Source organism: Gamsiella multidivaricata, assembly GCF_025024155.1.
Source record: "Gamsiella multidivaricata strain RSA 2152 chromosome Unknown BC939scaffold_27, whole genome shotgun sequence".
Classification (NCBI taxonomy): domain Eukaryota; kingdom Fungi; phylum Mortierellomycota; class Mortierellomycetes; order Mortierellales; family Mortierellaceae; genus Gamsiella; species Gamsiella multidivaricata.
Window position 1 is genome coordinate 356,652 of NW_026251735.1, and position 27,628 is coordinate 384,279.

The 27,628-nt window shown below is 47.7% G+C and overlaps 9 protein-coding genes across 9 annotated transcripts, besides 1 other annotated feature; 5 read left to right on the forward strand and 4 right to left on the reverse strand.

The window, feature by feature from the left end:
• The first annotated feature begins 2,440 nt into the window (after positions 1-2,440).
• BC939DRAFT_449455 (uncharacterized protein) lies at positions 2,441-4,526 on the forward strand. The gene is made up of 5 exons (XM_051555385.1): positions 2,441-3,665; positions 3,766-3,840; positions 3,950-4,010; positions 4,117-4,314; positions 4,413-4,526. The coding sequence occupies exons 1-5, from the start codon at positions 2,518-2,520 to the stop codon at positions 4,461-4,463; spliced, it is 1,533 nt and encodes a 510-aa protein (XP_051412995.1). The 5' UTR covers positions 2,441-2,517; the 3' UTR covers positions 4,464-4,526.
• Positions 4,527-4,603: 77 nt separating this feature from the next.
• Positions 4,604-5,309, reverse strand: BC939DRAFT_528371 (uncharacterized protein). Its single transcript, XM_051561455.1, has 2 exons — positions 5,067-5,309; positions 4,604-4,964 (listed from the first exon to the last, which is right to left on the reverse strand). Exons 1-2 carry the CDS (start codon positions 5,257-5,259, stop codon positions 4,639-4,641), a joined length of 519 nt encoding a protein of 172 aa, XP_051412996.1. The 5' UTR covers positions 5,260-5,309; the 3' UTR covers positions 4,604-4,638.
• Positions 5,310-5,450: 141 nt separating this feature from the next.
• On the forward strand, positions 5,451-7,333 carry BC939DRAFT_449457 (ubiquitin-conjugating enzyme/RWD-like protein). Its single transcript, XM_051555386.1, has 7 exons — positions 5,451-5,606; positions 5,767-5,848; positions 6,195-6,211; positions 6,415-6,492; positions 6,656-6,764; positions 6,912-7,039; positions 7,151-7,333. Exons 1-7 carry the CDS (start codon positions 5,583-5,585, stop codon positions 7,160-7,162), a joined length of 450 nt encoding a protein of 149 aa, XP_051412997.1. The 5' UTR covers positions 5,451-5,582; the 3' UTR covers positions 7,163-7,333.
• BC939DRAFT_449461 (uncharacterized protein) lies at positions 7,288-9,307 on the reverse strand. The gene is made up of 3 exons (XM_051555387.1): positions 8,987-9,307; positions 8,865-8,889; positions 7,288-8,752 (listed from the first exon to the last, which is right to left on the reverse strand). The coding sequence occupies exons 1-3, from the start codon at positions 9,292-9,294 to the stop codon at positions 7,526-7,528; spliced, it is 1,560 nt and encodes a 519-aa protein (XP_051412998.1). The 5' UTR covers positions 9,295-9,307; the 3' UTR covers positions 7,288-7,525.
• Positions 9,308-9,788: 481 nt separating this feature from the next.
• BC939DRAFT_502580 (DNA-directed RNA polymerase II subunit RPB2) lies at positions 9,789-14,051 on the forward strand (the record flags this gene model as incomplete). The annotated part of the gene is made up of 7 exons (XM_051560293.1): positions 9,789-9,801; positions 9,910-10,121; positions 10,225-10,337; positions 10,437-10,680; positions 10,787-11,500; positions 11,586-12,554; positions 12,666-14,051. The coding sequence occupies 7 exons, from the start codon at positions 9,789-9,791 to the stop codon at positions 14,049-14,051; spliced, it is 3,651 nt and encodes a 1,216-aa protein (XP_051412999.1).
• A 571-nt stretch (positions 14,052-14,622) lies between these two features.
• On the reverse strand, positions 14,623-15,396 carry BC939DRAFT_136680 (uncharacterized protein). Its single transcript, XM_051550113.1, has one exon. It carries the CDS (start codon positions 15,191-15,193, stop codon positions 14,780-14,782), a length of 414 nt encoding a protein of 137 aa, XP_051413000.1. The 5' UTR covers positions 15,194-15,396; the 3' UTR covers positions 14,623-14,779.
• Positions 15,397-19,505: 4,109 nt separating this feature from the next.
• Positions 19,506-19,958: a sequence feature (Protein overlapping with rRNA (BC939DRAFT_476570, KAI7824870.1) was converted to a misc_feature.).
• Positions 19,959-20,499: 541 nt separating this feature from the next.
• BC939DRAFT_528376 (uncharacterized protein) lies at positions 20,500-23,120 on the forward strand. The gene is made up of 2 exons (XM_051561456.1): positions 20,500-21,080; positions 21,450-23,120. The coding sequence occupies exons 1-2, from the start codon at positions 20,918-20,920 to the stop codon at positions 22,901-22,903; spliced, it is 1,617 nt and encodes a 538-aa protein (XP_051413001.1). The 5' UTR covers positions 20,500-20,917; the 3' UTR covers positions 22,904-23,120.
• A 722-nt stretch (positions 23,121-23,842) lies between these two features.
• Positions 23,843-24,968, forward strand: BC939DRAFT_136956 (uncharacterized protein). The gene is made up of 2 exons (XM_051550114.1): positions 23,843-24,767; positions 24,854-24,968. Exon 1 carries the CDS (start codon positions 24,110-24,112, stop codon positions 24,680-24,682), a length of 573 nt encoding a protein of 190 aa, XP_051413002.1. The 5' UTR covers positions 23,843-24,109; the 3' UTR covers positions 24,683-24,767; positions 24,854-24,968.
• A 561-nt stretch (positions 24,969-25,529) lies between these two features.
• Positions 25,530-27,569, reverse strand: BC939DRAFT_449488 (CDK-activating kinase assembly factor MAT1-domain-containing protein). Its single transcript, XM_051555388.1, has 6 exons — positions 27,370-27,569; positions 27,188-27,269; positions 26,928-27,080; positions 26,741-26,814; positions 26,518-26,621; positions 25,530-26,431 (listed from the first exon to the last, which is right to left on the reverse strand). Exons 1-6 carry the CDS (start codon positions 27,404-27,406, stop codon positions 25,823-25,825), a joined length of 1,059 nt encoding a protein of 352 aa, XP_051413003.1. The 5' UTR covers positions 27,407-27,569; the 3' UTR covers positions 25,530-25,822.
• Between the last annotated feature and the right edge of the window lie 59 nt (positions 27,570-27,628).

Genomic DNA, 27,628 nt, shown 5'->3' on the forward strand with positions numbered 1-27,628 from the left:
GAACCAAAGAAGAAAGACCCAAGGGATGATGACGAGGAGGAGAAGGAGGAAGAGGAGGAGCCGAAATGTCCAGCAGGAGAACGACTCTTGGAGTTCTATGCTGGATCCAACAACAGATTCAAAAAGCATGGTTGGGATCGGGACAGGGCGAAGCAAGTAGAATACCAGGCTATTGCGGCGAGTCTATTGGGTATCGTAGGCGGAAGCATTGGCCATCCCCGGGACCCAGCCAATCCAGTCTTGATTGGCGTTAGTCTTGGTCAGTTCAAGAGCACAGGGCGCATTTCGTCCCTCCATCCAACCTTCCTGGACTACTTTATCCCATTGGTATGTATGCTATTTGTCATGATTGCAAAGTGTTCAAATGTTTGACATATGTAGAGAAGGGTTGACACAATTTATTAAAAAAAAATCTAGGCCCGATCATTGGGATATATTGTTGTGGGACTCAACGAGTACTATACCTCAAAAAAGTGCCCTGATTGCCAAAACTTTGTGGCACAGGTGACCCTCCGCGAACTGTACTGTCCACACTGCGAGCATTATCACCACAGAGATGTGATGGCGGCTGAGAACATGTCCAGGATTGTCAGAGGACACCTGGAGAAGCAGGAACGACCTCTTTACCTACAGCCCAAGACGGCCGATGGACGGTACCCTTGGCAGGAGGACCCAAACATGAACTCTTCCACAGTTGGCACCAGCAACACCAACAGCAGTGCACCGACGACCAGCGCCAGTACAAGCACCGGCGCTCTCCCCCGTGGTCGCAAGAGGACACCATCTGTATCGAACAAGCCAAGAAAGCCCGGGAAAAAAGCAAAAAAGTTTTAGTATCATAGTTAAGACTAGTTTTTTGTGTGTCCGTGTTAAGGAGGGCACCTATTTCACTTCGGTGACCTAGTTTACGCCTGAAATGCACTGGATTCATTTGCCACCAAAATTGTAAAGAGCAGTGATTGGTCAGAACAGAATCCTGCCTGCAAGGACGCACCAGACGGCCGTGCGCGAGTGGGTCAAGAAAAACAGGACGGACTCAGCCGATCATTCATCCTTATCAGCTGCTACGAAGGTTATCTATCTTTCTTTCCTCCTCTTCTTCCTCTTCTTCTTTTTCTTCGTCATCTTTACTTCCTTGATACCATTCACCTCGCTCCTTTCTCCTTTATTATCATCCACAAGCACTCCTTCCGCAAATTCCCCTTACACCATTTGTTCCTTATTCGCCTTTGCACACCTTTGTTCCTTTATTCGCCCCTTCAATCTTTCTTTCACTTCATAAAGGCTTTACTCGTTGACCTGCTATCCCACCCCCCACCCCTGGGCTCATAAGAATGTCAATCACACTACAACCATGGAAACTGAAGTTGCTGTCGATCCCAAAATCCTTTCCACAGTCAATTGAAAGCTGCACTCATGCCATTGTCAAAAACATCTTCTTCCCTCGGAGGTATGCATCCATCACAACTTGTCACCTCGCGCTGTGCTGTGCTGTGCTTAGCATCATCACACCCAATCGCAATCACTCCCAAGACTGATACCACCTTATTGTTTGAATATCCCTTTTCTTCCATTGGAATTGAATATGTAGTCGCGATACCCTGTTCTCGTTAACACAGAACGCATTAGAACTGGCCGTTGTTGCTGACGTGAATGTTATTGCAGACGATTTTCTGTCACTTAACCTCGAGGGCATGCTGGTGACTGAAGATGTCTTTTGTGCTTTCATGGTCGATGATCCCGATGGCATAGGTAAGAAGCAGAAACATCCTTTTCCCTGCTTTATTACACGCTGACAGGCAGACAAGCAGACTGACGACAGAATGAATGTGCTATTTGTTATTATCGATGTTGTGTGTTGTTGGTTGGTAGTGCAAGAGGAATGAGCGAATGGAGGATGATGTTGCATGTTATGCAAGCGAGCAAAATGCGAAGAAGGTGTGACACCCTGGAATTGGATTAGACTAGTGCAATTCCTTTCCCGCTCTTTTTTATTTCTATGCATGTGTGTATTTGTGTATGTATTTGTGTGTTTGTGTGTGTCAATGCATGCAAATGTAGTAACAACAAGAAAAAAAGCTGATAAGAAATACTATGGCCCGCTAGACTACCCGCGTGAGGAATGGGGGATTCTTCCCCATGCTCTGCTCTGCTCTTGCTTCAGTAAGCAGACAAAAGCAGACAGACAAACAAACAACCCAATCGCGAATAACACCAATCAGCAATCCGCATTCGTTCACATACCCACACCATCGTACCCTTTTCTCTTGTTGCATCTACATTTGCATCTGTTGTATTCTGCATTGTGCGCGGCGCAGGTATCGAGACAGCCGAACAGCTCTGTTCTTCTTCCTTGCCCTACCCTTGACCTTTTCTTCTGATGCCACACATGACCAAGAAGAAAGAAAAAAACCCCCAATTGCTATCTTGCTATCTGGATTGCACATTTTCCTTTAATTTGATTTGATTTGATTTTATCGGGCGCTAGGTCAGACATGAGATAGTGTACTTTCTTTCATGATGGCAATAAGACGCGTCCATAGATTACTACGCGTGTTACTACCATTGCACTCATCCCTTCTCTTTTTGCACTTGCCCTTTCTATTTTCTGCAGATAACTCGGGTCGTCGTATCAACGAATTGTCTGCGCTCCTCAGCAGGCATGGCATCTCCATCTTCTACCTCTCCACCCGCATCACGGACTTTGTTCTCGTCAAGGAAAAGCGCCTCAAGTCCGTCCTTCCCACCATCCGCGCTCTCTTCTCCCTATCTGTCGATTCAGAGTGTGACCTCTCCTCCCGCGGATTCACCTCCGAGTCCGAGCAAGGTTCCTATCCAGGGTCCAGCTTCACCTCTATGAACTCCTTCCTCCACACTCCTTCATCCCCCTCCCGTGTCCAGTCCGTTCATTATCAATACCCGAATCACAATGGTTCTTATACCTCATCCTATCAGCAGCCACTTCCGGGATTCTATGGATCCAGTTTCAGCAATAGTTGTGGCAAACCGTCCACAGAGATAAGCATTCCGTTCGACAGACGGCCTAATTATGGGTACGGGCACTATGCAGGACCACCGCCTCGCGGGAACTCGTTCTTTGGAGCACCTGGTCGACAAAATTCCGACTCAGATTCATCTTCTACAAAGGAAGGAAAAGAAGGAACAGACGGAGATGGTGGATCAGGACATAGTATGACATCCCCCAGCGGCAGCCATATGCATCATTCTTCCAAACAACGTGGGCGACAACCCTCACTGCCCGAATCTTCGTTTGGCGAAGGAATCGGACGATATTTCCCAAAACGACGTCCACACGGCTCCTCATACGACAGTTTCGATAGCCTATCGAACCCGATAACGGGAGATGGATTCATGGGATCCATGAACGCTGCTTCAGGTATGGAGAACAGTCTACATATTCAAACCACCTTCAGGGGTAGAGATGTGAAGGGAGCTGTTGGAACGGGCGAGAATCCCATCATGTTTCCGCCCTTGACACCAATCTCAGGCAGTTATCCGACCTTTGGGTCTTTTCAGTCGATGGGGTTGATGCAGGAGACCTCGGAAGAGCAGGATGAGAGGGAGGCAAATATCAAGGAACAGATCCGAAAGTCATGTCCGCGGTCTGTGATTGACGACAAGCTGTTTCTTGCAGGACTATCACTGTACGAGTATAATTCCTGGATGCTTTGATGGATAGCGGTGTTGATGGTTACCTGGAATACTGAAGAGATTATTAACGAGTGGTAATTGTCAACTATGTAGGGATTACCAAAACGAGTGGGCGGTGACACTGCTGAAGGTCCTTTTTTACCCGGAAGAGCTGCCGGGACCGTTGAGGTAATGACGTATTGCGTTGTGCTGCCATGCAGATGGACCTGAGATTGTACTTGGCGGGCAGACTTTTACTCAACGCCTTTCTTTGGCACTACAACTATTCTCATGATAGTAATTCAAAGGCACGGTTTATTTCATTCACTACCACTGACGAAGGAACCTCGCTGATCGCGGTATGTTTTACAGGCTGCATCTACGACCGATTTCAACGTTTACCAACCCCCATACTCCCGATCTGTGAAATTTAACAATCAACATCCCTCACATTGTACAATGTAGGATCAAGAGGTGCTGGGTCAGTTCGAGGACCATATGCTGAATATGAGTTCTTCAGAGACGATGCTCCGCTGTATTCAAGTAGACCTGTCCACATTCGGTCTGGATACCTATGGGTTGGTGTACTTGATGTCAAACCCGCTAGTCGACCATAGCGTCAATTTACTTTGTCTCAGCACCTTCCGGACCGCAAACGTTCTGGTAACTCTCAGATTATGGAATGAAGCACATTTATTCTTGTGGATAATCAAATAACCGTTCCCTTTTTCTTTTTTTTCTTTTTTTTTTTTTTTGTATAGGTCCACGACTCTGACCTCGACAAGTCTCTCAAGATCCTCAGCATGGCATAATAGTTACACTCTTCGCAATCGTCCGTCCTTCTCTCCTTCCACGCACACACAATGTATCACTAGTCTCATAAATATGAATGTATGTACACAGCTTTTTATTTATTTCAAAAAGGAAAGAAAAAAAAAAAAAAAAAAAAAAGGTCTGATCGATCACGCTGTTCCAGTCCTTGGAATCTTATTTGCGCACCACAAAGGTTTTGACCGAGAAAGTGCCATAAAGGGTCAATCCCAAGGCCACCATACTCATTATTGTGCGTCCGAAATGGAGCAGATCCCACTTGACGAACAGCTCATCCAGGTTTCCATCATCGCTGTGCTTGCCCGTGCGAGTGCCCTCCAAGATCCCAATTAGAGTTCTATTGATGGGCATGAGCAGACCAAAGGTGTAGGGGACGATGGAGGTCATGATCAGAGAGCCAGCGAGGAAGTAAGGGTTCTCGGTCTTGTAGTACACGCTCGACCCGGCCACCAGGGATGTCAGAATCAACCCCACCTGCAAGTCTGATCAATAAAACACGCGCGAGGACACAAGGACAAACAAAAAAGATATTAGATGCCAGCTGAAGACAATATATTAAAAAAAGGGCTTTGCGTCTGTGATACCTTTGGCGGTGTTGTAGGAGTTGGCCCAAATGGGAAGGGCGGTTTGGTTGGAGACCTTGCGCAAGGAAGGCATGATGATGGTGTTGAAGGAGACGGCGATACCGGCAAAGACGCCAATGGAGGCAACCGTTAAGGATTTGCCAACAGCGAGGGTTGTCGGGCTACTGAACACCGTCGATACGTGGAACGCCATGGTTGCTGGAGTTGAGTGAATAGTTGAAGATGTGTGAGAAAGCGAGAGAGTGAGGAAGCAGAGGACGCGGAGAGATCCAAAAAGGAAAGAAATACGGGCGAGCAACTGGATGGTGTCGCTTGCGGGGTAGATGAAGTCATATCCACTGGGGGCGAGAGTGAAGTGGCAAAACGAACTAAACCTTCATAAAGCGCGCGACATCCCCCCCCCTCAGCCCTTTTCTCTCCATTCCTCCCTCCCTTCCTTCCTTCCTTCAGCAGTATTCTCCACCCTCACCTCCCCGTCGCCCTTTTCTTCAACTCCACCGCCCCCCTCTATAAACTATGGCGCTCCGCAGACTCCAAGCAGTAAGTCTTCCCCTCTTACCATTCTAGCGCGTTGGCATGTCTGCATCGCATGCCATTAGCGAATGCCGTCCGCGCTCAGACCAGTTCCTCATGGACCAAACAACGATCTTGATGCTAATACTCGTTTCTGTATACAATGTGTTTCTGTTGCTTGCCATAGGAACTGGCAGACCTGAACAAGAACCCTGTTGAGAATGTCAGCGTTGGACCTGTTGATGACAGCAATGTGCTCCACTGGCGAGGTAAAAAAAAGAAAAAAACCGTGTCGCCGACCTATTTTTCAGTGGAAACAATTGACCCAGTTCACTTTGCGATGGAGGAGTTTATCTTTCGACACTATGGTTTTATCACTACAAGCGCTATGGCGAACTACAGTTGGAGAAGATTTGTAACTCGCCTGAGAGCATGATTGTGGCGGTGGCACAGTCGATTACTTCCGGATCTTTCTTCTGTTTCCAGAACACCAGAACCCCCCCCTTGCCGCAGCGCTCAGGTTGCCAATGATAAAAGTTCTTTCAAACACTTTACTCAGCCCCAATATCTAATGATCTCTCTGTATTTCTTATCCATGCTTGCGTCATTTAATAGGCCAGATCATCGGACCTGTAAGTTGATGTCGTTGTTCGCGTTCATTCGTTCTCTGGCGGAGGAGCTATCGATCCCACCCTTGTCCAGCAATTGCGCGTCATTATCACTGTGCACTGCACTGCACTGCACTGCACTGTGCTGCATAGCCTATTGTCGACCTGCTGTGGCTCTAATTACTTCTCGCTCTCTATCTTGTTTATCACTGTCAACTGCAAATTAGAACAACTCGCCTTTCAAGGGTGGCATCTTTAAGATTGACCTCCAATTCAACACCGACTATCCTTTTAAGCCTCCAAAGGTACCGTCCCAGCGAACAGTTCTTGCCGTTGTGCTTTGCTTTGGACATGGCAGAATTGCAATTTCTGGCGTACATGATGACTCATGCATGTTTCTTTTTTTTTTTCTTTTTTTTGTCCTGTCGTGATCGTGTGTGCACAATTGCTGTGGTGTGCGACGTGTAGGTCAAGTTCTTGACAAAGATCTATCATCCAAACATCGATGACGAGGGAGCCATCTGCGTGGCATTGCTCAAGAACGACCAGTGGAAGCCAGCAACACGTATCAACCAGGGTAAGGACGGATTCATGTACCTGGACACACTCTTTTTTTTTTTTTTTTTTTTCGCTACCGAATCCTGTTTTCTTTGGATCATTCTTTATGGCATGAAGTCATGATTGACCAAAAGCAACGATGTGTTTTTTTTTATTCCACACGTAGTCTTGCGCGCACTGGTGACGCTTCTGGAGCAGCCCAACCCGGACGACCCGTTGATGACGGATATTGCCGAGATTTACTCCACAGACCAGGCAAGGTTCCAGAAGACCGCCAAGGAATATACCAAGAAGGTAATGCAAGCGTGTCTCTTTTTGGCGATTAGCGTTAAAATGGGTATTAGGAAAGGCTGTGTGGACCAACCAGCTAACCTTTTTTTTTTTTTTTTTTTTTTTTTTTGGTAGTTCGCCACGTGAAAGCAATTGGTGGATCAGTTTATCGATCGCAACTAGCCTCACTCGAGTTGTTCGCCCGCAACACTGGACACATAACCCTTGGCGCTTTCATCTCTTTCTTCTGCACTTTTTTTCTTCATCATCCCCTTTATCATTCATTGTCAATAAAAAAACATCGTTGTATTTCATTTATCTATCATTCTTTTTACGATTCATTATTATGTTGTACATGCTGCAGGCAGCGAAAGTCAAGCAAAAAAAGAAATGGATGTTGATCCGATATGCATGGTGCCGTACGGGTGCCGGTGTGATTGACTGCATTCGACAGCAGAGGAAGAATAACGAACCCATGCAAGATATTGCAAGGCGTTTCTTTGGATGTCGTCATAGGAGAGACGACAGTATTGGGATGCCAGATCCCACCTGGTACCAAATCTCATCCGTCTTGTCATCCTCTTCCATGTCAGTACCGCTACAGTGTCCACTCCCTTCTAAAGAAGTCATGCATGGCTCCATTGTCGCTGTAGACTCTGCCGAGAGGGGTCCCAGAACGTGTAGATGATGAATCGGCCATCGCTTCTTCTTCTTGGCATTGTTGTTGCCGATAGTCCCGCCTGTCATGCTCGCGTGGGGAGCTGCTACCTCGCCAAGCGCAGCTCCTGATCGCTCTCGCTCCCGCTCTTGTCTCGCAGATGTGATTTCATAAAGACTGTAATCTTCCTGGAAGGCGACCATTTGCTTAGGTAACAGGCCCTGAAAGGCCAGACCTGAGGGCGCCTTTATCAACAGATGGACTTTTGTCCGACCGGGAAGTATCACTGTGGAGAGTGAGTTATCTTCCTGATGTTGTTGATGTTGGTGGTATTGAGTGGAAGGATCGACAATATGTGTGATATTGTTAATCCCCACGATCTGCTGGACAAGTTTACGTTCCCAGATCTTTTCCTCGTGTGCGAGTTTCGGGTCCTTTGCTGCATGCTGATGACTCGAAACATGAGATGTATCCACATCCATATCCATGTCCACGGCCGCGTGTACTCCGTTTGCATTGTCTCCCCTAACATGGCCGCTCAGACTCGACATAGCGGTTCTTACACCGCTGGACCCGGCTCCTGCTATATCACTTTGCAATGACAACAACGGCGCCGATGGTGAAGGTGTAGGAATCCTGGTCCACAAGGGTTGCTGTGGTTCCAGTGGTCCGATCCGAATCATGTACTGCTCTTTTGGTGTCGTAACCGTCGTACCGAAGACTACCGCCAGAGAGATATAGAGCCTTGGAGTTGATGATGTTGAGAGTCGAGTTGACTTTGGATTGAGCGGTAATTCCACAGAAGTGATAGATGAAGTAGATATAGAAGAGGGTGTGGCGAAAGAGGATGACTTGAGATAGCTGTAGAGTTGGATGTAGATGGATTCTTCGAGGTCGATAAACATGCGCTCGCCGGTTTCAAGAAAACCTTGCAGGGATTTCGTAGGGATTGTGGTATCGTTGCGGTTGGAATGTTTTGTAATGCCATGGGACCCTGCTGCATGTGTTCCTTGGTCTTGGCTATCACCGTCTTGCTCGTGTTCTTGTTCTTGTTCTTGTAGGTGGAGCTCTATCTGTAGCTAGCGAGTTGACCATGGGTATTTGACACGGTTTGAAGTTAGTAAACAGGCATGATCTTCCTGTTATGGAAGCACGTTTTATTACTTGCAGAATAAGAAGCCGCGTGCTTACCATCTGCTCAAGTTGCTCCCATGGACTGAGGATTACAATGCATGATAAAACCGGCGGAGCAAATTGAGAAACTTCATCGTCCTCAAAATGAAAAGCAATATAAAATAATGGGTTCAACTTACGTGTCAATGACACCACGCATGTACATGAGGGTTTTGATACTGGTACGGACCATGCGGAGAGCGGCTTTAGCAGGAATGGGGCGGGGGAGGGTCATATCGACCAACATACTCATGCTGGCAGAGGAGGGTATCGGGGGTATCGTTACAGGTTGCGAAGACAAGGGCGGTGTTCTTGTCCCTGGCGAAGATGGCATCGATGAAGACGAAGGAAAAGAAGAAGAAGAATTTAGGAAGGAGAGGGAGGTGGTGGTGGTGGTGGTGGTCAAGTCATGGTGGCGGTGGTGGTCTACTGGTGCCTGGGTGATCATGGTTAGAAAAGGACGGTGGCAAATACCGAGCTGGTTACACAGCTGGCGAATGAAATGGCGTACATTGAAGACACTTCGCTTCAAACTCCGGTGACGTAATTGCAAAGTATTCTTCTACAGTATAAAAGAGCATCCAAGCTCGAATCTAATCGTCTTTCGTTCCTCTTCAACTGTGCACCACAACCATTGGATTGGACCTAAGCAACACTGGAAAAAGAGCTTTGCCCTGACCATTCGAGATCCTCTCTTTTAACATCCCATTGCATCAAACGGATTCTCCTTTAAGGATCGACCATCATTGCATCCCCCGAAGGAAACTCGTTTCTTTTGTTATTACTTGGATTACGAATCACCAGGAAAAAGACGTACACACAACAGCGTCTGCTTTCGTCTAGTCTGTCTGTCATAGCCCTTTCTGCCAACAACGAGGAGGGACAGCAACAACAAGGTCGCAATCACCTTCAATCGCGTTTTCGTACATCTCACCTTCAGACATGGATGATCAAGGTATGCTGAGTCCCATCTGATCGTCTCGGCTTGATGACAGCCTGCAGAATCAGTAGCCCTTCTTTAACACACATGCACTACATTGGGCTTAATATGCTGTTTTGATAGAGTACTACTTGGACGAGGAGGAGGAGGCCATCACGCAGGAGGACTGCTGGGCTGTGATCTCATCCTTCTTCGAGGACAAGGGTCTGGTCCGACAGCAACTCGACTCCTTTGACGAGTTCATCCAGAATACAATGCAGGAACTAGTTGATGAAAATTCGTCTCTTATTCTTCAGACATCTAGTCAGCATTCTGGTGCCGAAGGCGATGTTACTGTATGTCATGCAGAAGACATGGCGATTCTGAAGGCGATCGGAGGGTTTTTTAGTACAATGCATTAACAATACTTTCGATCTGGTTTAAAATACCGGATGATAGAAACGCTACGAGATCAATTTTGGACAGATCTACTTGTCCCGTCCGAGTATGACCGAGTCCGATGGTTCGACGCAGCCCATGTACCCTCATGAAGCTCGTTTACGTAGTTTGACGTAAGTTACATCTCTTATTTCTAAAAACCTTTCATATATCTGCTTTGATCTGGACCAGACTGACCCATTGTTTCCTTCGTGATCCTTCTTCGTCGACAGGTATGCCGCACCGTTGTATGTGGACATGAAGAAAACGGTCAAGGTAGCAAACCCTCACCACGAAAAGAACAAGGACAAGACCAACCCTCACGACATGTTCATGGAGGAAGAGGATGGCGATGGTGGCGATATGAACAAGATCTTTATCGGAATGGTGCCCATCATGCTCAAGTCGACCTACTGCATGCTCACTGGTCTGGATGATAGCGAACTCCAAAAGATGAACGAGTGTCAATACGATCAGGTAAGAGACCAGTTTGTTTTCACAGAGTTTTGTACACGCTCAACGGTCGCCATAAGTCAGCTAATTTTTCAAACCTGGATCCTTTTGTCTTTGTCTCGTCATGTAGGGAGGATACTTTGTCATCAACGGATCGGAAAAGGTCTTGATTGCTCAGGAGCGCATGGCGACCAACACGGTTTACGTCTTCAGCAAACCTCTCGGAAACAAGTACTCTTACACTGCTGAAATCAGGAGCTCAGTTGAACGTGGGTCCAAGAACGCATCGCCATGCTGGGTCAAATTGCTTGCTCGATCGGCTGAGCGTGCTGGAACTGGTCAGACAATCGAGGCGACCCTTCCCTATATTCGTGACGGTGTTCCCGTCGTAGTGGTCTTCCGCGCATTGGGTCTTGTTGCCGATCGTGATGTTCTGGAGCACATTTGTTACGACCGGAACGATTATCAAATGCTGGAGATGTTGAAGCCCTGTATTGAGCAGGCTTTCGTCATTCAGGATAAAGAGGTCGCGCTGGATTATATTGGCAAGCGTGGAACGACTGTGGGTGCAACGAAGGAGAAGCGTACAAAGTATGCGACCGAGATTCTACAGAAAGAGTTCTTACCACACGTCGGAACACAATCGCACAACCAAACACGAAAGGCATACTTTTTCGGCTACATGATTCATCGTCTCTTACTGGCTGCGCTCAACCGACGTGACGTTGATGATCGTGATCATTACGGAAAGAAGCGCATGGATCTTGGTGGCCCATTGTTGGGAGGACTATTTAAGATGCTCTTCCTAAAGCTAACCAAAGATGTCGGCAAGTATCTCCGCAAGGTATGCATCACCGCATTCAAATGGCATTGTTATTTGACTGAGGGTTCTGCGGTAGCTAATGTTCTTTTATATCTCAACGCAACAGTGCATTGATACGAACAAGGATTTCGTTCTGTCGGTCGCTGTCAAGTCGAACACCATCACGAACGGGCTCAAGTATTCGCTCGCGACAGGCAACTGGGGAGAACAGATGAAGGCCATGCAGTCTAGAGCCGGTGTCTCCCAGGTGTTGAACAGGTACACATTCGCCTCGACCCTGTCCCATTTGCGTCGCTGCAACACCCCCATCGGACGTGACGGAAAGATTGCCAAACCCCGTCAGCTTCACAACACTCATTGGGGTATGGTCTGTCCAGCAGAAACCCCTGAGGGACAAGCCTGTGGTCTAGTCAAGAACTTGGCACTAATGACCGCCATCTCGGTCGGTTCGCCCTCTGCACCCATTATTGAGTTCTTGGAGGAGTGGGGTATGGAGAACTTGGAAGAGTTGACCGCCAACAACATCCAGGATGCGACTAAGGTCTTTGTGAACGGAGTGTGGGCTGGTGTTCACCGCGACCCTAGCAGTCTTGTCAATACATTGAAGCGTCTGAGGAGAAACCTGGATATCAACCCCGAGGTGTCTATTGTCAAGGACATCAGAGAAAAGGAGTTGAGAATGTACACAGATGCAGGACGCTGCCTGAGACCGCTGTTCGTTGTCGAAGATCAGAGGTTGCTGCTGAACAAGGACCACGTCGATGCACTCACTAGACCGCCGTTCATCAACGAGGAAGGAAAGACAGAGGAACCCTGGACATGGCACGACTTGCTGAGTCATGGTATCGTGGAGTTCGTGGATGCGGAGGAGGAAGAGACTATCTTGATCTGTATGACGCCAGAGGACTTGGCAGAGTCACGACAGGTGCATCATGTCCAGCAGCCTCGGGATGCTTCCGGAAGACTGAAGGGTGCCTCGTCATCATCGTTACATACCTGGACTCACTGTGAGATTCATCCAAGTATGATTCTCGGTATTTGCGCCAGTATCGTTCCCTTCCCTGATCACAACCAGGTGCGTAACTTGAAGCTTCTTTGTTTTATGATGTTTGATGTTAGCATGTCCAATAGCGTTATAATTAATCTTTTTTTTTCTATTTTCTTTTTTTTTAATTCCACATCACAGTCGCCTCGTAACACATATCAGTCCGCTATGGGTAAACAAGCCATGGGAATTTATGTTACCAACTACCAGGTCCGCATGGACACACTCGCCAACATCCTGTACTACCCGCAGAAGCCTCTTGCAACAACGCGCTCGATGGAATATCTCCGCTTCCGTGAGTTGCCAGCCGGTCAAAACGCTATCGTTGCCATTCTTTGTTACTCTGGATACAACCAGGAAGATTCTGTCATTATGAACCAGTCTTCGATCGATCGTGGTCTATTCCGCAGTCTGTACTTCCGCACATACATGGACCAGGAGAAAAAGATTGGTATGACGACCATGGAGGAGTTTGAGAAACCTACGCGCGAACATGTCCTGCGCTTGCGCCATGGAACATATGAGAAGCTGGATGACGACGGTCTGATTGCGCCAGGAACGCGTGTCTCGGGAGACGATATCATCATCGGAAAGACCAAGCCGATTCCGGAAGAGTCGACTGAGATGGGTCAGCGCACAGGAACGCATACGAAGCTGGATGCTTCGACACCGCTCAAGAGTACGGAGACGGGTATTGTCGACCAAGTCATGTTGACGACCAACCACGAGGGTGTTAAGTTCGTGAAGGTCCGAGTTCGATCCACACGTGTGCCTCAGATGGGAGACAAGTTTGCATCGCGTCACGGTCAGAAAGGAACAATTGGTATTACATACAGACAGGAGGACATGCCATTCACATGCGAGGGTATCACGCCGGACATTATCATCAACCCACACGCTATTCCGTCTCGTATGACGATCGGACATTTGGTCGAGTGTCTGTTGTCGAAGGTATCGACGTTGGAGGGCAGTGAGGGAGACGCAACACCGTTCACGGATGTGACAGTCGAGGCAATCTCGGAGGCGCTGAAGAAGCACAACTACCAGCAGCGTGGATTCGAGGTCATGTATAACGGACACACGGGTCGCAAGTTAGCCGCACAGGTGTTCTTGGGTCCGACATACTACCAGCGTCTGAAGCACATGGTGGACGACAAGATCCATTCGCGTGCGCGTGGTCCCGTCCAGATCTTGACGCGTCAGCCTGTCGAGGGAAGGAGTCGTGACGGAGGATTGCGTTTCGGAGAGATGGAGCGCGATTGTATGATTTCTCACGGAGTGGCCCAGTTCTTGAAGGAGCGTCTGTTTGATGCGTCGGATGCGTATCGGGTCCATGTGTGTGATTTGTGTGGACTGATGGCGATTGCGTCGTTGTCGAAGAACAGCTTTGAGTGCCGGTCGTGTAAGAACACGACACAGATCTCACAGATCCATATCCCGTACTCGATGAAGCTGTTGGTCCAGGAACTAATGGCAATGTCGATTGCGCCCAGGTTGTTCACGGTTGACTCTGCAGCGAGGCAGTAGACCTTGTGGGGACTTTAAACGAATGGAGTCAAGTCGCCTGGTTACTTGGTGAAAAAGGGAGATGATATAGTGCTTGCGGCAGCTCAATAAAAAAAATGTATTAAAACGATTCAGAGTCCTCAAGGTTTTGTCCACTACCGCCAAAAAGAAGAAAGACAATGGCGAAGCGTTGGGCTTTCAGTATACGAGAGCCATCAACGTTGTGTGCATTTCTTTTTTCTACATTCTCTATCCTTCCTTTGTCCCACCCTAGATCTTGATTTAACCTTTCTCCGTCCTTCACCTTCCATCTTCCTCATCCTTCTTTCTTGCTTACTTATTTTTATTCCCTGTGCTTCGGTAGATCAGATTCTTCCCCTCAATACAATAACAACAACAACAACAACAACAACAACAACAACAACAAAAGCGTAGCAACGCGTCCAAAGCAACTAGCTCCACATCATTTTCGTTAGCACCGCTGGTATCTATGCACTTATTATGTATGGATTCAGAAATATATGATTGTTTATTGGATTCAAGCCGTTCTTATCCGACTGCCCTGCTCGGCCATCCCGCTCGATCAGCCTGAGCACATCCCGCTGCCGTTCCAGTGCCATCCCAGCGCCATCCCAGCGCCACTTTGGTGTCGCCGTACTCTCGTCCGGTGTCGTCCAGTGCGTATCGTGCTCGCGTTGTTGTGTTTGCAACCATAAAGAGAGAGAACATGCAAAAGAGGAAAAAACTTGTTAGCTCTGTAGACGCAATTTGCCAACATCACACAGCCAGTGAAGGCATGCTAACTTCCACAACCCATCCCCCTTGTTTTGCCTTGGGGAACTGAGAGCCAGCAGAACAGAAAGAAACGAGAAAAATAAACTATATAGAAAAGGACAGCGAGCTACCCATCCGGTTTCAAACATCCGCATTTCCATCTTGGCGCTCAAGGAGCACGCAAGAACATGATGTGGAAGCGGAAAGAAGAACAACAATGAAGAGTAGTGCAGAATTGTGGAGATAGAGGATGCTGCTCGCTGTGAAATATCCCAAACGGTGTTGCGTTTGCCATCTACCCAGTGTGCTGCGCCGTATGGGCTCAAAAGAGGGCCCCAGCACACTATGCCACATGAGCAGAAGGAGTGGTGCGCTTGCATGCTGTACATGAAGCAACAGGGGGTAGTGCAGCGCCAGAGTGGGCGTGTGTCGTTGTGTCACTAAATGGAGCACTCGGGGGGCCATTGTTGGATCGTGGCTCTAAGGCCCTACCCTCACCCCGCACACACTTAAATGATGTGCGACATGCCCACTGCTTCATCCTCCACAGCGTGAGGAATTCACATGTAGGTCAGTGGTAGAGCCCGTCGCACTGCGCCTGGCTGCCGTTGTGCTGCAACAAATCTTCTTCAAACCGACACACACGAAATGGCACTGATACTAGCTGCCATATTCTATGCATTTATAATGTGCACCCACGTATACACGTGAAAAGGGAATGAAAATGCTCTGGGAGTCCTGCCTTAATGACAAAGCTCAGCAAGTGAGCAGGGGATTGGTTGTGCGCAAGGGAAAATGGTGTGGACGCGTTTTGCCTACCTCGTGGGGGTTCGTTGTGGGAGTAGTGACGAGAGAGGTGCTGCTCTGTCCAGGGACAAAAGGAAGGAGAGGAAGGGCAGGGTAGAGTATGACCGAGCAAGGCCAAGTGGTCAGTGGACGAGAAGCAGAGGTGGAGCGCGTGGCAGGAGGTGCAGTGGCAGTGGAAGTGGGTATAAGAGGTGCAGTGACAGCAGGAGTAGCTGTGGCTGTGGTTGTGGCTGTGACTGTGTTGCCAGCTGGCAGGAAAGGAAAAAAGGAAGAGCTTTGTAGCTCTGTTTGCTTACCGTGATGGTCTACTTACTGTGATGGTCTTGTTCGCTGCACGGAGGGAGTGAAGAGTGCAGAAGAGAGTGAAGAGTGTAGAAGGGAGAGTGGGAGGTGGGGTGTGGGGAGTGTGGGGAGTGAAGAGAAGAAGAGAAGAGAAGGAAAAAAACGAGATGTGTGGTCAACAAAGATTTGGGGCACGTGCACGCTGGGGTGGCTGTGTTTGAAGTTGGTGACAACCCCCGCGGTCTGAGCAAGTACACCACCGCGCCAGAGACCTGGAAAACCATAGAACCCTTCTTTTCCTATAATGACGTTGCAGACTTGCATCACTTTGTGGCTCTCAGCGTTTCAGCGTTATGAGCGATGTAGAGGGAGTGCCTATTTAGATATTGGCTCTGGGGAACAACTCTGAATGCATGCTTTAGCTCACGACAGGGACGGAAACGGAGCCTTGTTACTTCATCACAGGACCTTTGAGCGCGTCTCTGCCTTTGATAACACGCACCCTTCGCTTACTTCATAAACGACTCTGTTGCTGATTTCATTATAGCCTTGCTACCACCTATACTCTCATCACCTTTGCCACCTTCCTCTGCTCCTCTTCTTCAATCAAACAACAACTCCAACACACCGAAGTGCATTGCTGTCGTCAATTGTGCCGACCGTTCGTGCATCTCACCAGTCTATGGCAAGTTGGTTTAGACGAATGCACATGATAGCCCCTACGAGGAACGCCCACAGTGTGGAGATGCAATGGAAGAAGGGGCAAGATCTTAATCTTCGGTAGTAGCAAGATGAGCGTCTTAGAAAATGCGTTCAAGTTATATGGGCACAGCTGGATCAATTATCTGTACATACAGCCGATTTCCGTCGGAAATGTGGTCTGAATGGGGTGTATTGATTTTAGTTTGTGCCAACTAATACCAACTAGAAAATGCCAATCAAAGTTGCCAACGAGATTCCAAGTTTTTTACGCACGTACAATGCTACTGCCAACTAGCCATAACCACTGCTCTTTGTTTCGCTAGCAGCTGTTCTTGGGCTGCACCCTGTAGGCTCCAGGGTAGATCAGCTATGCAGGGCTCCAAGTAATGACAAGAGACAGTGGTCGTGAAACCTTTGTCTATGTTGACTACCTGTTTCAGCACCAAACGTCTACTGCTTCTTGCCTCCTTTTATCGCGTTTTACAAAGCAATGTCTTTACTGATTCTTTGCGTCTATGTGAGTCGCTGTCACCATCTATACTGTATACAGTGCTGCCTCCGATCCTCATGGGCGTTTCCTGCGTTGGCTTGAGAGTTCTTTGGACCAGAAACGGGATATAGCCTTTCTAAAGACTGAACGACCTTGAAGTGTACACATCTCCACACAGCAGCGCATTAACCAAGCAAGTGGATGTGGCCTGCATTGTTCTTCATTTCGGTGTACGAGGTGCGTTCGGGGTGTGTATTTTCCGCAGTGCTGAACTACATAAGTAAAGATAGGGATGAGTTGTCAGTCTTCTTTAGGGGCCACTGAGGCATAGGCTGACGCGAGTATGATCTTCGTTTTGATGTGGAGGAATGCGCTTGTCCGGAAGCCAATGACATCCCAATTTCCTCTCTCAGCTCGATAGAGGTCACAGACTTCGTACTCATAGACCAACCTCGTGAGGACGTGAGTTCGGATATCATCGTACTATGTCTACCCAAAGCATCCATAGTCGCTTGATTCATGTCCAGCAGCATGGACACATTGTTGTTTATGCGACTCATTGTAGATATGAGCGACCGATACTCCCCTAACGAAATGGTCTCTGTGGATATTCGGGATTCTTGACCTGGAACAGGAGTTTCTCTGGTTAGTGTACAAGAAGCTTCAGAAGAGGCAATCTCAACGATTTGGCCTGAAGAGACGGCACGAGGCTCACTCGCCGACGATGGAATACTGTGACACGGTCGGAACAAATTGTACGTCAGGATTGACTACAGACTGCGCTAAAGCGGGATTCATTGCGATTCACGGTTGTTTGTCAAAGATAACTTCGTGCCGCACCGAAGCATTAGTCTGATCGCATAGCGTATGGCTGTTCGCTAAAGCAGACATTCTTATTTTCTGCATGGGCTCCTCTTTCGTAGCCTCAAATTTTGTGCCATCCTTGTTACGGCTATTCCTTTTTCTTCGTTTATTGAATTGTGTCCATTCTCTATCTCGGTTGAGGTATATTGTCTCCTTTACTTGCGCTCTTAATTAGGCTTGTAGGGACCCGAGTCATTGAAGGTAGCAGAGGACAAGGCTCATTCTTATTTGGACAGCCGACAATGTGTCACGGATAGCACCATAGTATGTAGTGCAGAGTGACAATTGAGCTGCACGTATAATTGCTCATGTTGATTTGTGGCTCTACGCGCTCTCTTTTGCAAGCGTACCTCTGCCACCGTATGCGCCGTCTTGCCTCGACCAATATATGTTGAAGTATCTTTATTGACATTGCCATTGTCCTGCTCGCCGAGTACCGTTGTACCCTATCAATGCCTTTGTACTACCCCTAGCCAATATAACTCGCGTCCCGTAGTAGCCATCCAAATACCCTGGCCAAGAATCCTAGAAACACATTAGTAGAGCCATAAATCCATAGCATATAACCTCAACCTGCAATACATTTTTTCCTTATCTTGTCCACTGTCTGTCCCTCCCACAACACGTATCCCACTCTTCTAAGTCTGTTCCTGACAGACTGCTCGGACAGTGTGATTATTATCATTCATTGTGTTCTTACCGGGCAGTTGAGACAGGCTCCACGTGTTAAACCAGCAAGTCTAGGTCGGAGTTTGCTGTCGGGAGAGTTATTCCCTACTTGGAGTTATTCTCTGCTGCCTCCGCCTGCTGCCACGCGGAGTTGACAAATTTCTCTCGTTCCTGGGAACTCAACGGCCTCTTCCATCAGAGCCTAGAAAAAGGTACCTATACTGCACATTTCCGAGTACATGCGCCTACCGTTCAAGTGCGTGCGCCCCTCCCATGTTCCCATGTAGTGCAATATATCTATTGGCAACAGCGCATGCATACAGGTATACAGTGGTTGCCTTGGAGAACGGATAGACGTGCATGGTTCTTGAATGTTAGCTCCATATGCGCACCATGGTTTTTTGCCTTGGTATTTTCTTGCTTCTTCAACAGCGCTCAATTTCAGTGGGGCAATCCTTCAAACAAGGGTTTCTTATGCTTCTACAAACAACTTGCAGCGCCCAACAATGATGTCTACAATAAAGATGAATAAAGAATGGAGAGAAGGACTGAGCAGTACCGGACTCTTGCATGATATCACAAAGCGCCATCACCACCGTCCAGAAATTATATGTATTGCCTATTTCAAACATGTCGGAGCATTGCTGAGAATCAAAATGACCCAGGATATGCGCGCATGGGCTGATTACAGATGTTGATTGCTGTTATCAATTGGCTAGATATGAATGTTGGCCCACCATCCAGCGCCCGTAGCACCAACCTAACAAGAGCATCAAGTATAAAAGGCACGTTTCTGATGGGCTGAAATGGTTCCTCATCACCTCCCATTCTCCTCTTCACCTCGGTCTCAAAGTTTTCCGCCTCTTCCTTCCCGCATTTTGTTCAAGATGTCTTCGTTGATCCGCCTGACCTCCGTGGTCCTCTTCGCAATCATTCTCCTGGGCCAGGTGTCAGCCTGGAGCAGCATCAGTTTCTGGGAGGATGGGAACTTCGGAGGACAATGCGTCGGTTGCAAAATCGACAACTATCAGGAGTGCTATTCCCTTGCCTTCCCCGGACCCTCGGGTTCGACGTACTTTAACAACGACCTTGTCAAGAGCAAGTTCAGCATCACCCTCTACACCGGAGATAACTGCTCGGGCACCTACTACCGCTATAGCGGTGGCATCGGTTTCAACAAGTATTGGCGGATGCCAATTTTCGGACCCAAGTTCAATGACCAGGTTCGATCCTTCAAGGTGGCCGACTTCCTCACCTCTACTGTCGAGGAAGGCTATTGGCCCAACGGCGATGCTCATGTCGTCCCTGCCCTCTGCAAGCCAGGCGTCTGTGTCCGTTGAGAAAGCAGCCAACCAGAAGATGGAGAATAAATGCTTCCTTCTTACCCTACTGATGAAATGTTGTTGCAATAGTAATTGAACTTAGTACGAGAGGAACCGTTCATTCGGATACTTGTTATTTGGGCCTGCCTGAGCAGGCAATGGCCCGAAGCTATCATCCGTCGGATTATGACTGAACGCCGCTAAGTCAGAATCCGTGCTAGAACGCGACGATTACTGCCTTTCGAATTTTAGATGAATACCAATAGAGCTTCGGCTCCTGAATCATGCTACGCAGGGTCATCGTGCAGGGCGGAAAAGTCTTGTGCTGGTTCCTGCTAATGTTACTTCAAATATTGGAAGAGATAAATCCATTGCAGACGACTTTAATTGAACAAAGTATTGCAAGCAGTAGAGTAGCCATGTTGCTACGGTCCGCTGAGGTTAAGCCCGTTGTTCTATAGACTTGCTCGAAAGAACAACCTCTGGGAATGAACATGCCTGGATATAAGATTTGATGGATTTAAGGCCGGTGCAACAGGTACAAGGGTTGATTCGAGAATGATGTCATAGTCATAAGAATGCTTCGCCCAGTTTCTTGAGCTACTATGCCTCACCATATCCTTCGTATAAAGTAGCTCTTCGAACGTGGGATTAGATGGCAACCATCATCGAATAAACCACTGGCTCAACCCTTGAACCCCTTGACCACTCCAGCCCACCGACCGTTTGCACTCCAATAGGCATGGTCGAACTTTGGGAAAGATTTCAAGTGGAGTGGAACAAGATCCCTTCCTTCTGTCTACCAAGGCTTGATTGAGAATGTCAAGTGGGGCCACATTAGGCACTAAGCAGGCCATGAGTAAACATCTTATCGTAGTTGAGCCAAAAAAAAAAAAAATTCCATGGAAGAAAGAGCCAACAGAGACAAGTGACATCTCCGTCAGCTGAAATCCTCCATCCTTTGAATTGCCATCACCATGACACAACATCTATACCAACAATTCCGGCAGGCAGACATCATTCGAGAGGTCTCTGTCAGGACCACCAATATTCCTGGAACCAATGGCACTTCGTCGTGCTTTGTGAGTCTGGAAGACATTCAGGACGCGTTTACGAATGCACAGCACTTCGCGTTGAATGGTCATCCCATTCCATTCCTCCCAGAGCTTGATGGCACAAGGCACGCACTAATCACCCAGACATTTCAATCGACCTGACAAAAGAGAGAAACTCAATTCTCATATGTTCTTTTGCTCTATTAGACCTCCATGCATCGCATTCTACCCTAACAAGATCCTAGACGTCATTACAGAAGAACCCTAGTCCAGCAACAAAAGCGTCGTTGCCCACTGGTATACACTAGGAAAAGTGGGTAGTCAGACCTCTCGGGACCTTCTTTTATCATCACCAAGCTTGGTTCCTTTTGTTTCTCGCAATGTCGAACAAACCACGATGATCAAGTCCGAAAACAAAGACATACAACAACAGATTATGGATTTGCTGCTGGAGGCCAAAGAAAAGGACGACAAGATGCAGGCTCTGCAGCTAGGGCTAAAGAGAAGGACGACAAGATGCTCCAGCTGCAAGAGCAGGCGCTCGACCGACTCGCAGTCATTCATGGACGAGTCGCGGCGCTTCTTACACAGACATACGAACTGCACGAGTATCCGATTCCACGACTATTCACCATCCTACCCAATAAGACCTCCAGCTGGGACCCCACCAACATCCTCAGCAACCAGTTCCGACTCCATTTTCTCTGTGAATGTGGCGAGCACACCAAGGTGTTCGATGGCGAGCACACCAAGGTGTTCGATGGCGAGCACACCAAGATTCCACATCACATTCACCTTGCCAAACATGAGGGATACGACCTTCAGAGACCCAAGGAGTTCTTCCAAAAGTATGGCAGGTACATGCTGACTGTACTAGAGATGATCAAGTACGGGGGCTTCGCCATTCCCGCGCTGGCTGCCATCAGTGCCCCTGGAGCTATTGACATGTTCAAGGACTCATTGGACACCATCTCACAGTCAGATATCAACCAGTCTATCGAGTATCTACAAGGACTCGCGAACAACGATTCAAAACATCAGGACTCGGCCAAGGGCGTTGAGGCGGATTCATTCACTGGACTGGACGCTTTGGAGGGTGCAGACCTTCGTCACTTGGAAGCGTTTATCAAGGACAAGGACAAGCATCGAGTGCTAGGAAGCCTCCACCGAATTGTCACACAGGAGGGCCATGTCAAATGGGTCTGCATCGACCATTATCGTTTGACTTACAAAAAAAAAGAGCAACAGGCATTTGCAAATGCAGTCCAGGTGAATGGTGGCACTTATGAGCCGCAACTTGGTCGAGCAGTAGTCAAGCTGGGGTTCAAAATCAGAGCTGAAGAATTCTTCGATGCCTTAGCCAAAGCACGACGTGTTGACGACCTGGATATCACGTTCGACTGGGAGTGCACCAGGAGTGATCTTGAAGCATTAAAGGATGCACTTAAGAAATCAAGAGTATTGATTCTTCGACTTGATCTCTATCGATTTCGAACAAGCCTCGGCACCAGACTATTATCGGCATCCGCGCGATACGAAGCACTTTCTCGCATCATAGAACTCCCTACTATGAAAATGATTCATATTGTCCTTCCAAAGGAGCTCGTCAAGCTTTCTAGTTTTCAACCCAAAAGACCATCTCATCTTCGCCAGTTATCCTTCGAGATGGTAGCTAGATCGATTGGAGGAAAGGAATTTGGAATACTAGCAGAGACGCTCAAGACCAACTCGATTCTGACCACTTTGGACTTGGCGGGTAACTCGATCGAATCCAACGGAGCCCAGGCACTGTCTGAGGCACTCAAGACCAACTCGACTCTGACCATCTTGTACTTGGATGGCAACTGGATCGAAGACAGTGGAGCTCAAGCGCTGTTCAAGTGTCCAAGACCGCAAGATGTGACATAATAATATAATAACAGAGTTTAGTTTAGGGATTTTGATGGACTTAACATGCAAAAAAATATCGAATGGTTGAGCAGGCAATGGTTCTCGAAGTTACCATCTGTCGGATTATGGCTGAACGCCTCTGGGTCAGAATCCGCGCTAGAACGCAACGATTACCGCCTTTTCCGATTTTTAATTGAATACGAATAGATCTTCGGATCCTAAATCATATTACGTGGGGTGGGCTTATAGGAAGCGGTAAGGCTCTATGAGGCGCCTGCTAATGTTAATTTCAAACATTGGAAGAGATAAGTCCATTGCAGACGGCTTTAATTGAACAGGGTATTGCAAGCAGTAGAGTAGCCTTATTTCTACGATCTGCTAAGATTAAGCCCATTGCCCTATAGATTTGTTCGAAAGAACTGAAATATATTGTGGTTCTTCAAATATGTGAGAAAGAGATGTGTCTCCAAACACACATCTACACGATATTTATTAATCAACTCTCAATTAAGTTTCAGAGGCGATAGATTTATATAGTAATAAAGTACCTCCCCTTGGAGGCACGAGTTCTAGGATCATGTATAGTCTAGCATATGAGGCAGAGGGAGTTGTACTGCAGACATTTCGAATCGCGTATATTAGGCTGATTGCCCATGGTTTTTTTTTGTGACACCATCCGGTCAAGGTCATCTGATCAGATGCGTGAGATCATCTGATGTCTCTTGGATCAAGATGATGAGGATGGTCATGAGTGATGGATGGGTGTTCAAGGTGAAGGATGAGCGAGGTTGATTCCCCTTTCTTTCTTCCTCATTCACTTCCCATATAACATCAACGCTCTTTCAGTTCACAAATCTATATCACTTCTCATTTTTCACGGAGGTGGATTCCTTCCTCACCAGCGACGACAATGTTTTTGCACACACTCCCGAACCATATGTTAAAGGCGGGGATGAGACTCCAGTTGGGACGCCAGAGGATGTACGTGACGACTTTATTTTGGAGTGTCGCCGAAGCTACTCACGTCCAAACAGTCCATACGTCTTCTGGGACGATCCGACGAAGGAGTCGAGTGTGGAGCGCAGATGGTATCTGTTCGAGGACACGATTGTAGATCATTCCGAGCGCCTTCGACGCGTCCTAGGCCGACTCGGCGCAGAGGTCGAGCTGGAGATCAAGACGTATATCGATCATGCCATCAAGAGATCGGAGAGGGCGAACAGGATGCTGCGCTGTGAGCGTATGCGTTGTCAAGCAGACATGGTGGTCATCAGCCTGAAGTATATCGAGCGCATTGCCAAACCAAAGGAGGATCTGGACAAGTATGAGTTGGAAAAGCGAGCGAGCCGTTTGCGCTACGGTCGTAGTTTTACCGATAGACATTACGCAGAGCGTTGTATCGATTTGCAACGAGAGATTGAGCGATTAGAGGTGCTCGCGACCGAGTCGCGAGGGACGCTTGCATTGCTCGGTGATCCATCGGAGGCGGCAGAGAAACAATCACAGCCGAACGACGAAGCGCAGGCTGGTGCTGAGCCAAGTCATTCTCGACAGGGAACCAAGCGAAAGTGCGAGACGAACGACAACAGCATTGGTGTGAAAGCCTACTGGCTTCTTTTGTTTCGCCAGGGACATACCCGCATACATAGATCATCACTCCATGTCTACTCCTCCGACACAAGATGCAAACACTATTGCCAACCTTCAAGAGATTTCAACAGTGGTTGTGGCACAGTAGTAGTATACTTTATATTGGCACAAGTCAAATCCCTGATGATAAAATTTATCAACAATTAAAGCGTTACGTGGAGAGGCCAACCTTTTTAAAATGAATCCGTTGGGGAGCAGGACGAGGGTACATGATGGCCCATGGTACAACCAGGTTTGTTACGCACTCACTTCCTATTCTTCCCTATATCGCCTCTTCTGAAGCTTCTTGTACACTAACCAGAGAAACTCCTGTTCCAGGTCAAGAATCCCGAATATCCACAGAGACCATTTCGTTAGGGGAGTATCGGTCGCTCATATCTACAATGAGTCGCATAAACAACAATGTGTCCATGCTGCTGGACATGAATCAAGCGACTATGGATGCTTTGGGTAGACATAGTACGATGATATCCGAACTCACGTCCTCACGAGGTTGGTCTATGAGTACGAAGTCTGTGACCTCTATCGAGCTGAGAGAGGAAATTGGGATGTCATTGGCTTCCGGACAAGCGCATTCCTCCACATCAAAACGAAGATCATACTCGCGTCAGCCTATGCCTCAGTGGCCCCTAAAGAAGACTGACAACTCATCCCTATCTTTACTTATGTAGTTCAGCACTGCGGAAAATACACACCCCGAACGCACCTCGTACACCGAAATGAAGAACAATGCAGGCCACATCCACTTGCTTGGTTAATGCGCTGCTGTGTGGAGATGTGTACACTTCAAGGTCGTTCAGTCTTTAGAAAGGCTATATCCCGTTTCTGGTCCAAAGAACTCTCAAGCCAACGCAGGAAACGCCCATGAGGATCGGAGGCAGCACTGTATACAGTATAGATGGTGACAGCGACTCACATAGACGCAAAGAATCAGTAAAGACATTGCTTTGTAAAACGCGATAAAAGGAGGCAAGAAGCAGTAGACGTTTGGTGCTGAAACAGGTAGTCAACATAGACAAAGGTTTCACGACCACTGTCTCTTGTCATTACTTGGAGCCCTGCATAGCTGATCTACCCTGGAGCCTACAGGGTGCAGCCCAAGAACAGCTGCTAGCGAAACAAAGAGCAGTGGTTATGGCTAGTTGGCAGTAGCATTGTACGTGCGTAAAAAACTTGGAATCTCGTTGGCAACTTTGATTGGCATTTTCTAGTTGGTATTAGTTGGCACAAACTAAAATCCGAACGTCAGGTTCTGAAAAATCTTATTTTAAGGTTTTGTGCACAGCTCTATAGCGCCGGCACGAACAATGCTGTATGGGCATCCTCAATCGCACGCTCATATCCAAACGCCAACCGGTATCCTCCCGCCTTGGCCACCTTGCTTAGCGATCCAACACCCACCGGTTCAGCATACAAATCCTTGACTCCAATACTCGAGCTCAAGAGTGGATACTGCAGCCCGCCCGCGTGCGCCTTATTATTGTTCACGCTGTTAACATATCCCACCCCCAAATCCACATCCATGTACAACGATTGAACCGGGTCAAACGAATCCGCCACCATATCGTCGTCCTCATCGTGCTGCCGATCCATCTCCTCGTCCCGCTGCATCCGCCAATAGGTATCCGAGAGTAATGAGGGAGTACTTGAGTTGCTAGTCGATGTCTTGACCTCTGTCTTGCGCATTGATGTTTTCTTTAGCGAGATCGCCTGTCGGGCCGCAAGGATCGTCTTTGCGGATTTATCAGATGTAGCCAGTTCCTGAATCAACATTTTCCGATCCTCGTTCTTGGCTGCCTGCTCTGCCTCGAGTTCTTTAAGGTATGCTTCACGTTGCATCTGACGCTCCTTACGAAGCATTTCCTGTCTCTGAGTAGCCATGCGTGATTCATTCAGCTAACACATAAAAAAGTCCAGTATTAGGCAGTATTAAAAACATGTCGAAATAAGAAGAAGATCAACCAATTGATATAGTTGCTTACCAAGCGGTCTGCATTGATCCTAATGAGGTCCCTGTTCTCTGCTGCAAATTTGTCGATTGCTGCTTTCGTTGTCTCGACATCAATCTCGTTGACTAGCTTGAACGCTATTGTCGACGATAAAGAACGTATATCCTGGATTAGTCAGCACCGTCTTATACTGTGTGATGAAGGTTTGAGTACAGACACCATGTCTGCAGCTGCAGTGAGCATCTGAAGAACGTACTCAAGTCCTCGATAGTTTCCAGGTAGTCATTATAATCCTTTAGCGTCTTGAAGTCCTCCCGCCGTTTGTTGAACCTATCAAGCATAGACCACAAACAACGTTGGCAGGCAGCTCAATGTCGGCATCCCATACGCCATGATTTCCTCCCTTGTTGCTAAACATTGCAGTTTGACGACGCTGAACGTACTTTGAAGACATCTGCTTCCGAATGCGGACCTCCTTCTCAACCGAAAGATCCTCAAAGGTCTGCTCTGAAAATGTTGCTTTCCTAAGCGTCTGGCGACAGGTCGGACAGGGCGCTGGTCCATGTGCGAACAAGCGCTCTATACAGTTTTCGCACCTTAGCACATAAAAAAGAAGGAGAAATTGTGAGGGCATGCGCTTGTGCCGGCAGGAAACCATACTTCAAACGCTTTGTCATGAGAAAAAGGACAACACATGTCTTACATCTTATGGAAGCATGGTCCGACTTTCAGCTTCATTTGTGGGTTCAGGTACCGGTCCGTCTGGCATACTGGACAGACATCGTCTATAAAACAAAGCAATTGACATTCAACATGCAAAGACTGAATCAGTCGTTGTTTGCCATAGACCGCCACTAATCGTTCCTTGTTGTCAAAAGTTATTACCGTCAAACATTGCCATTGTCATTGTCGCTGTGGCCATGTTGAATGCTCTAGAGATATCTGGTCGTATAAGTTGACGTGGGCAATGGTTTCTTCAGGAATCCGCGCTCCTGTGTTGGGTCGTTCAGAGAACAGATGTCAAGTAAAAAGTGATGCCAGAGGGAAGACAACAACCTCTTTTTATCAAACGGAGTAAGAGCGCAGCGTTTGCGATTGGGTTACACATACATTGAGACAGGCTTTTATTCACAACGATCCTTCT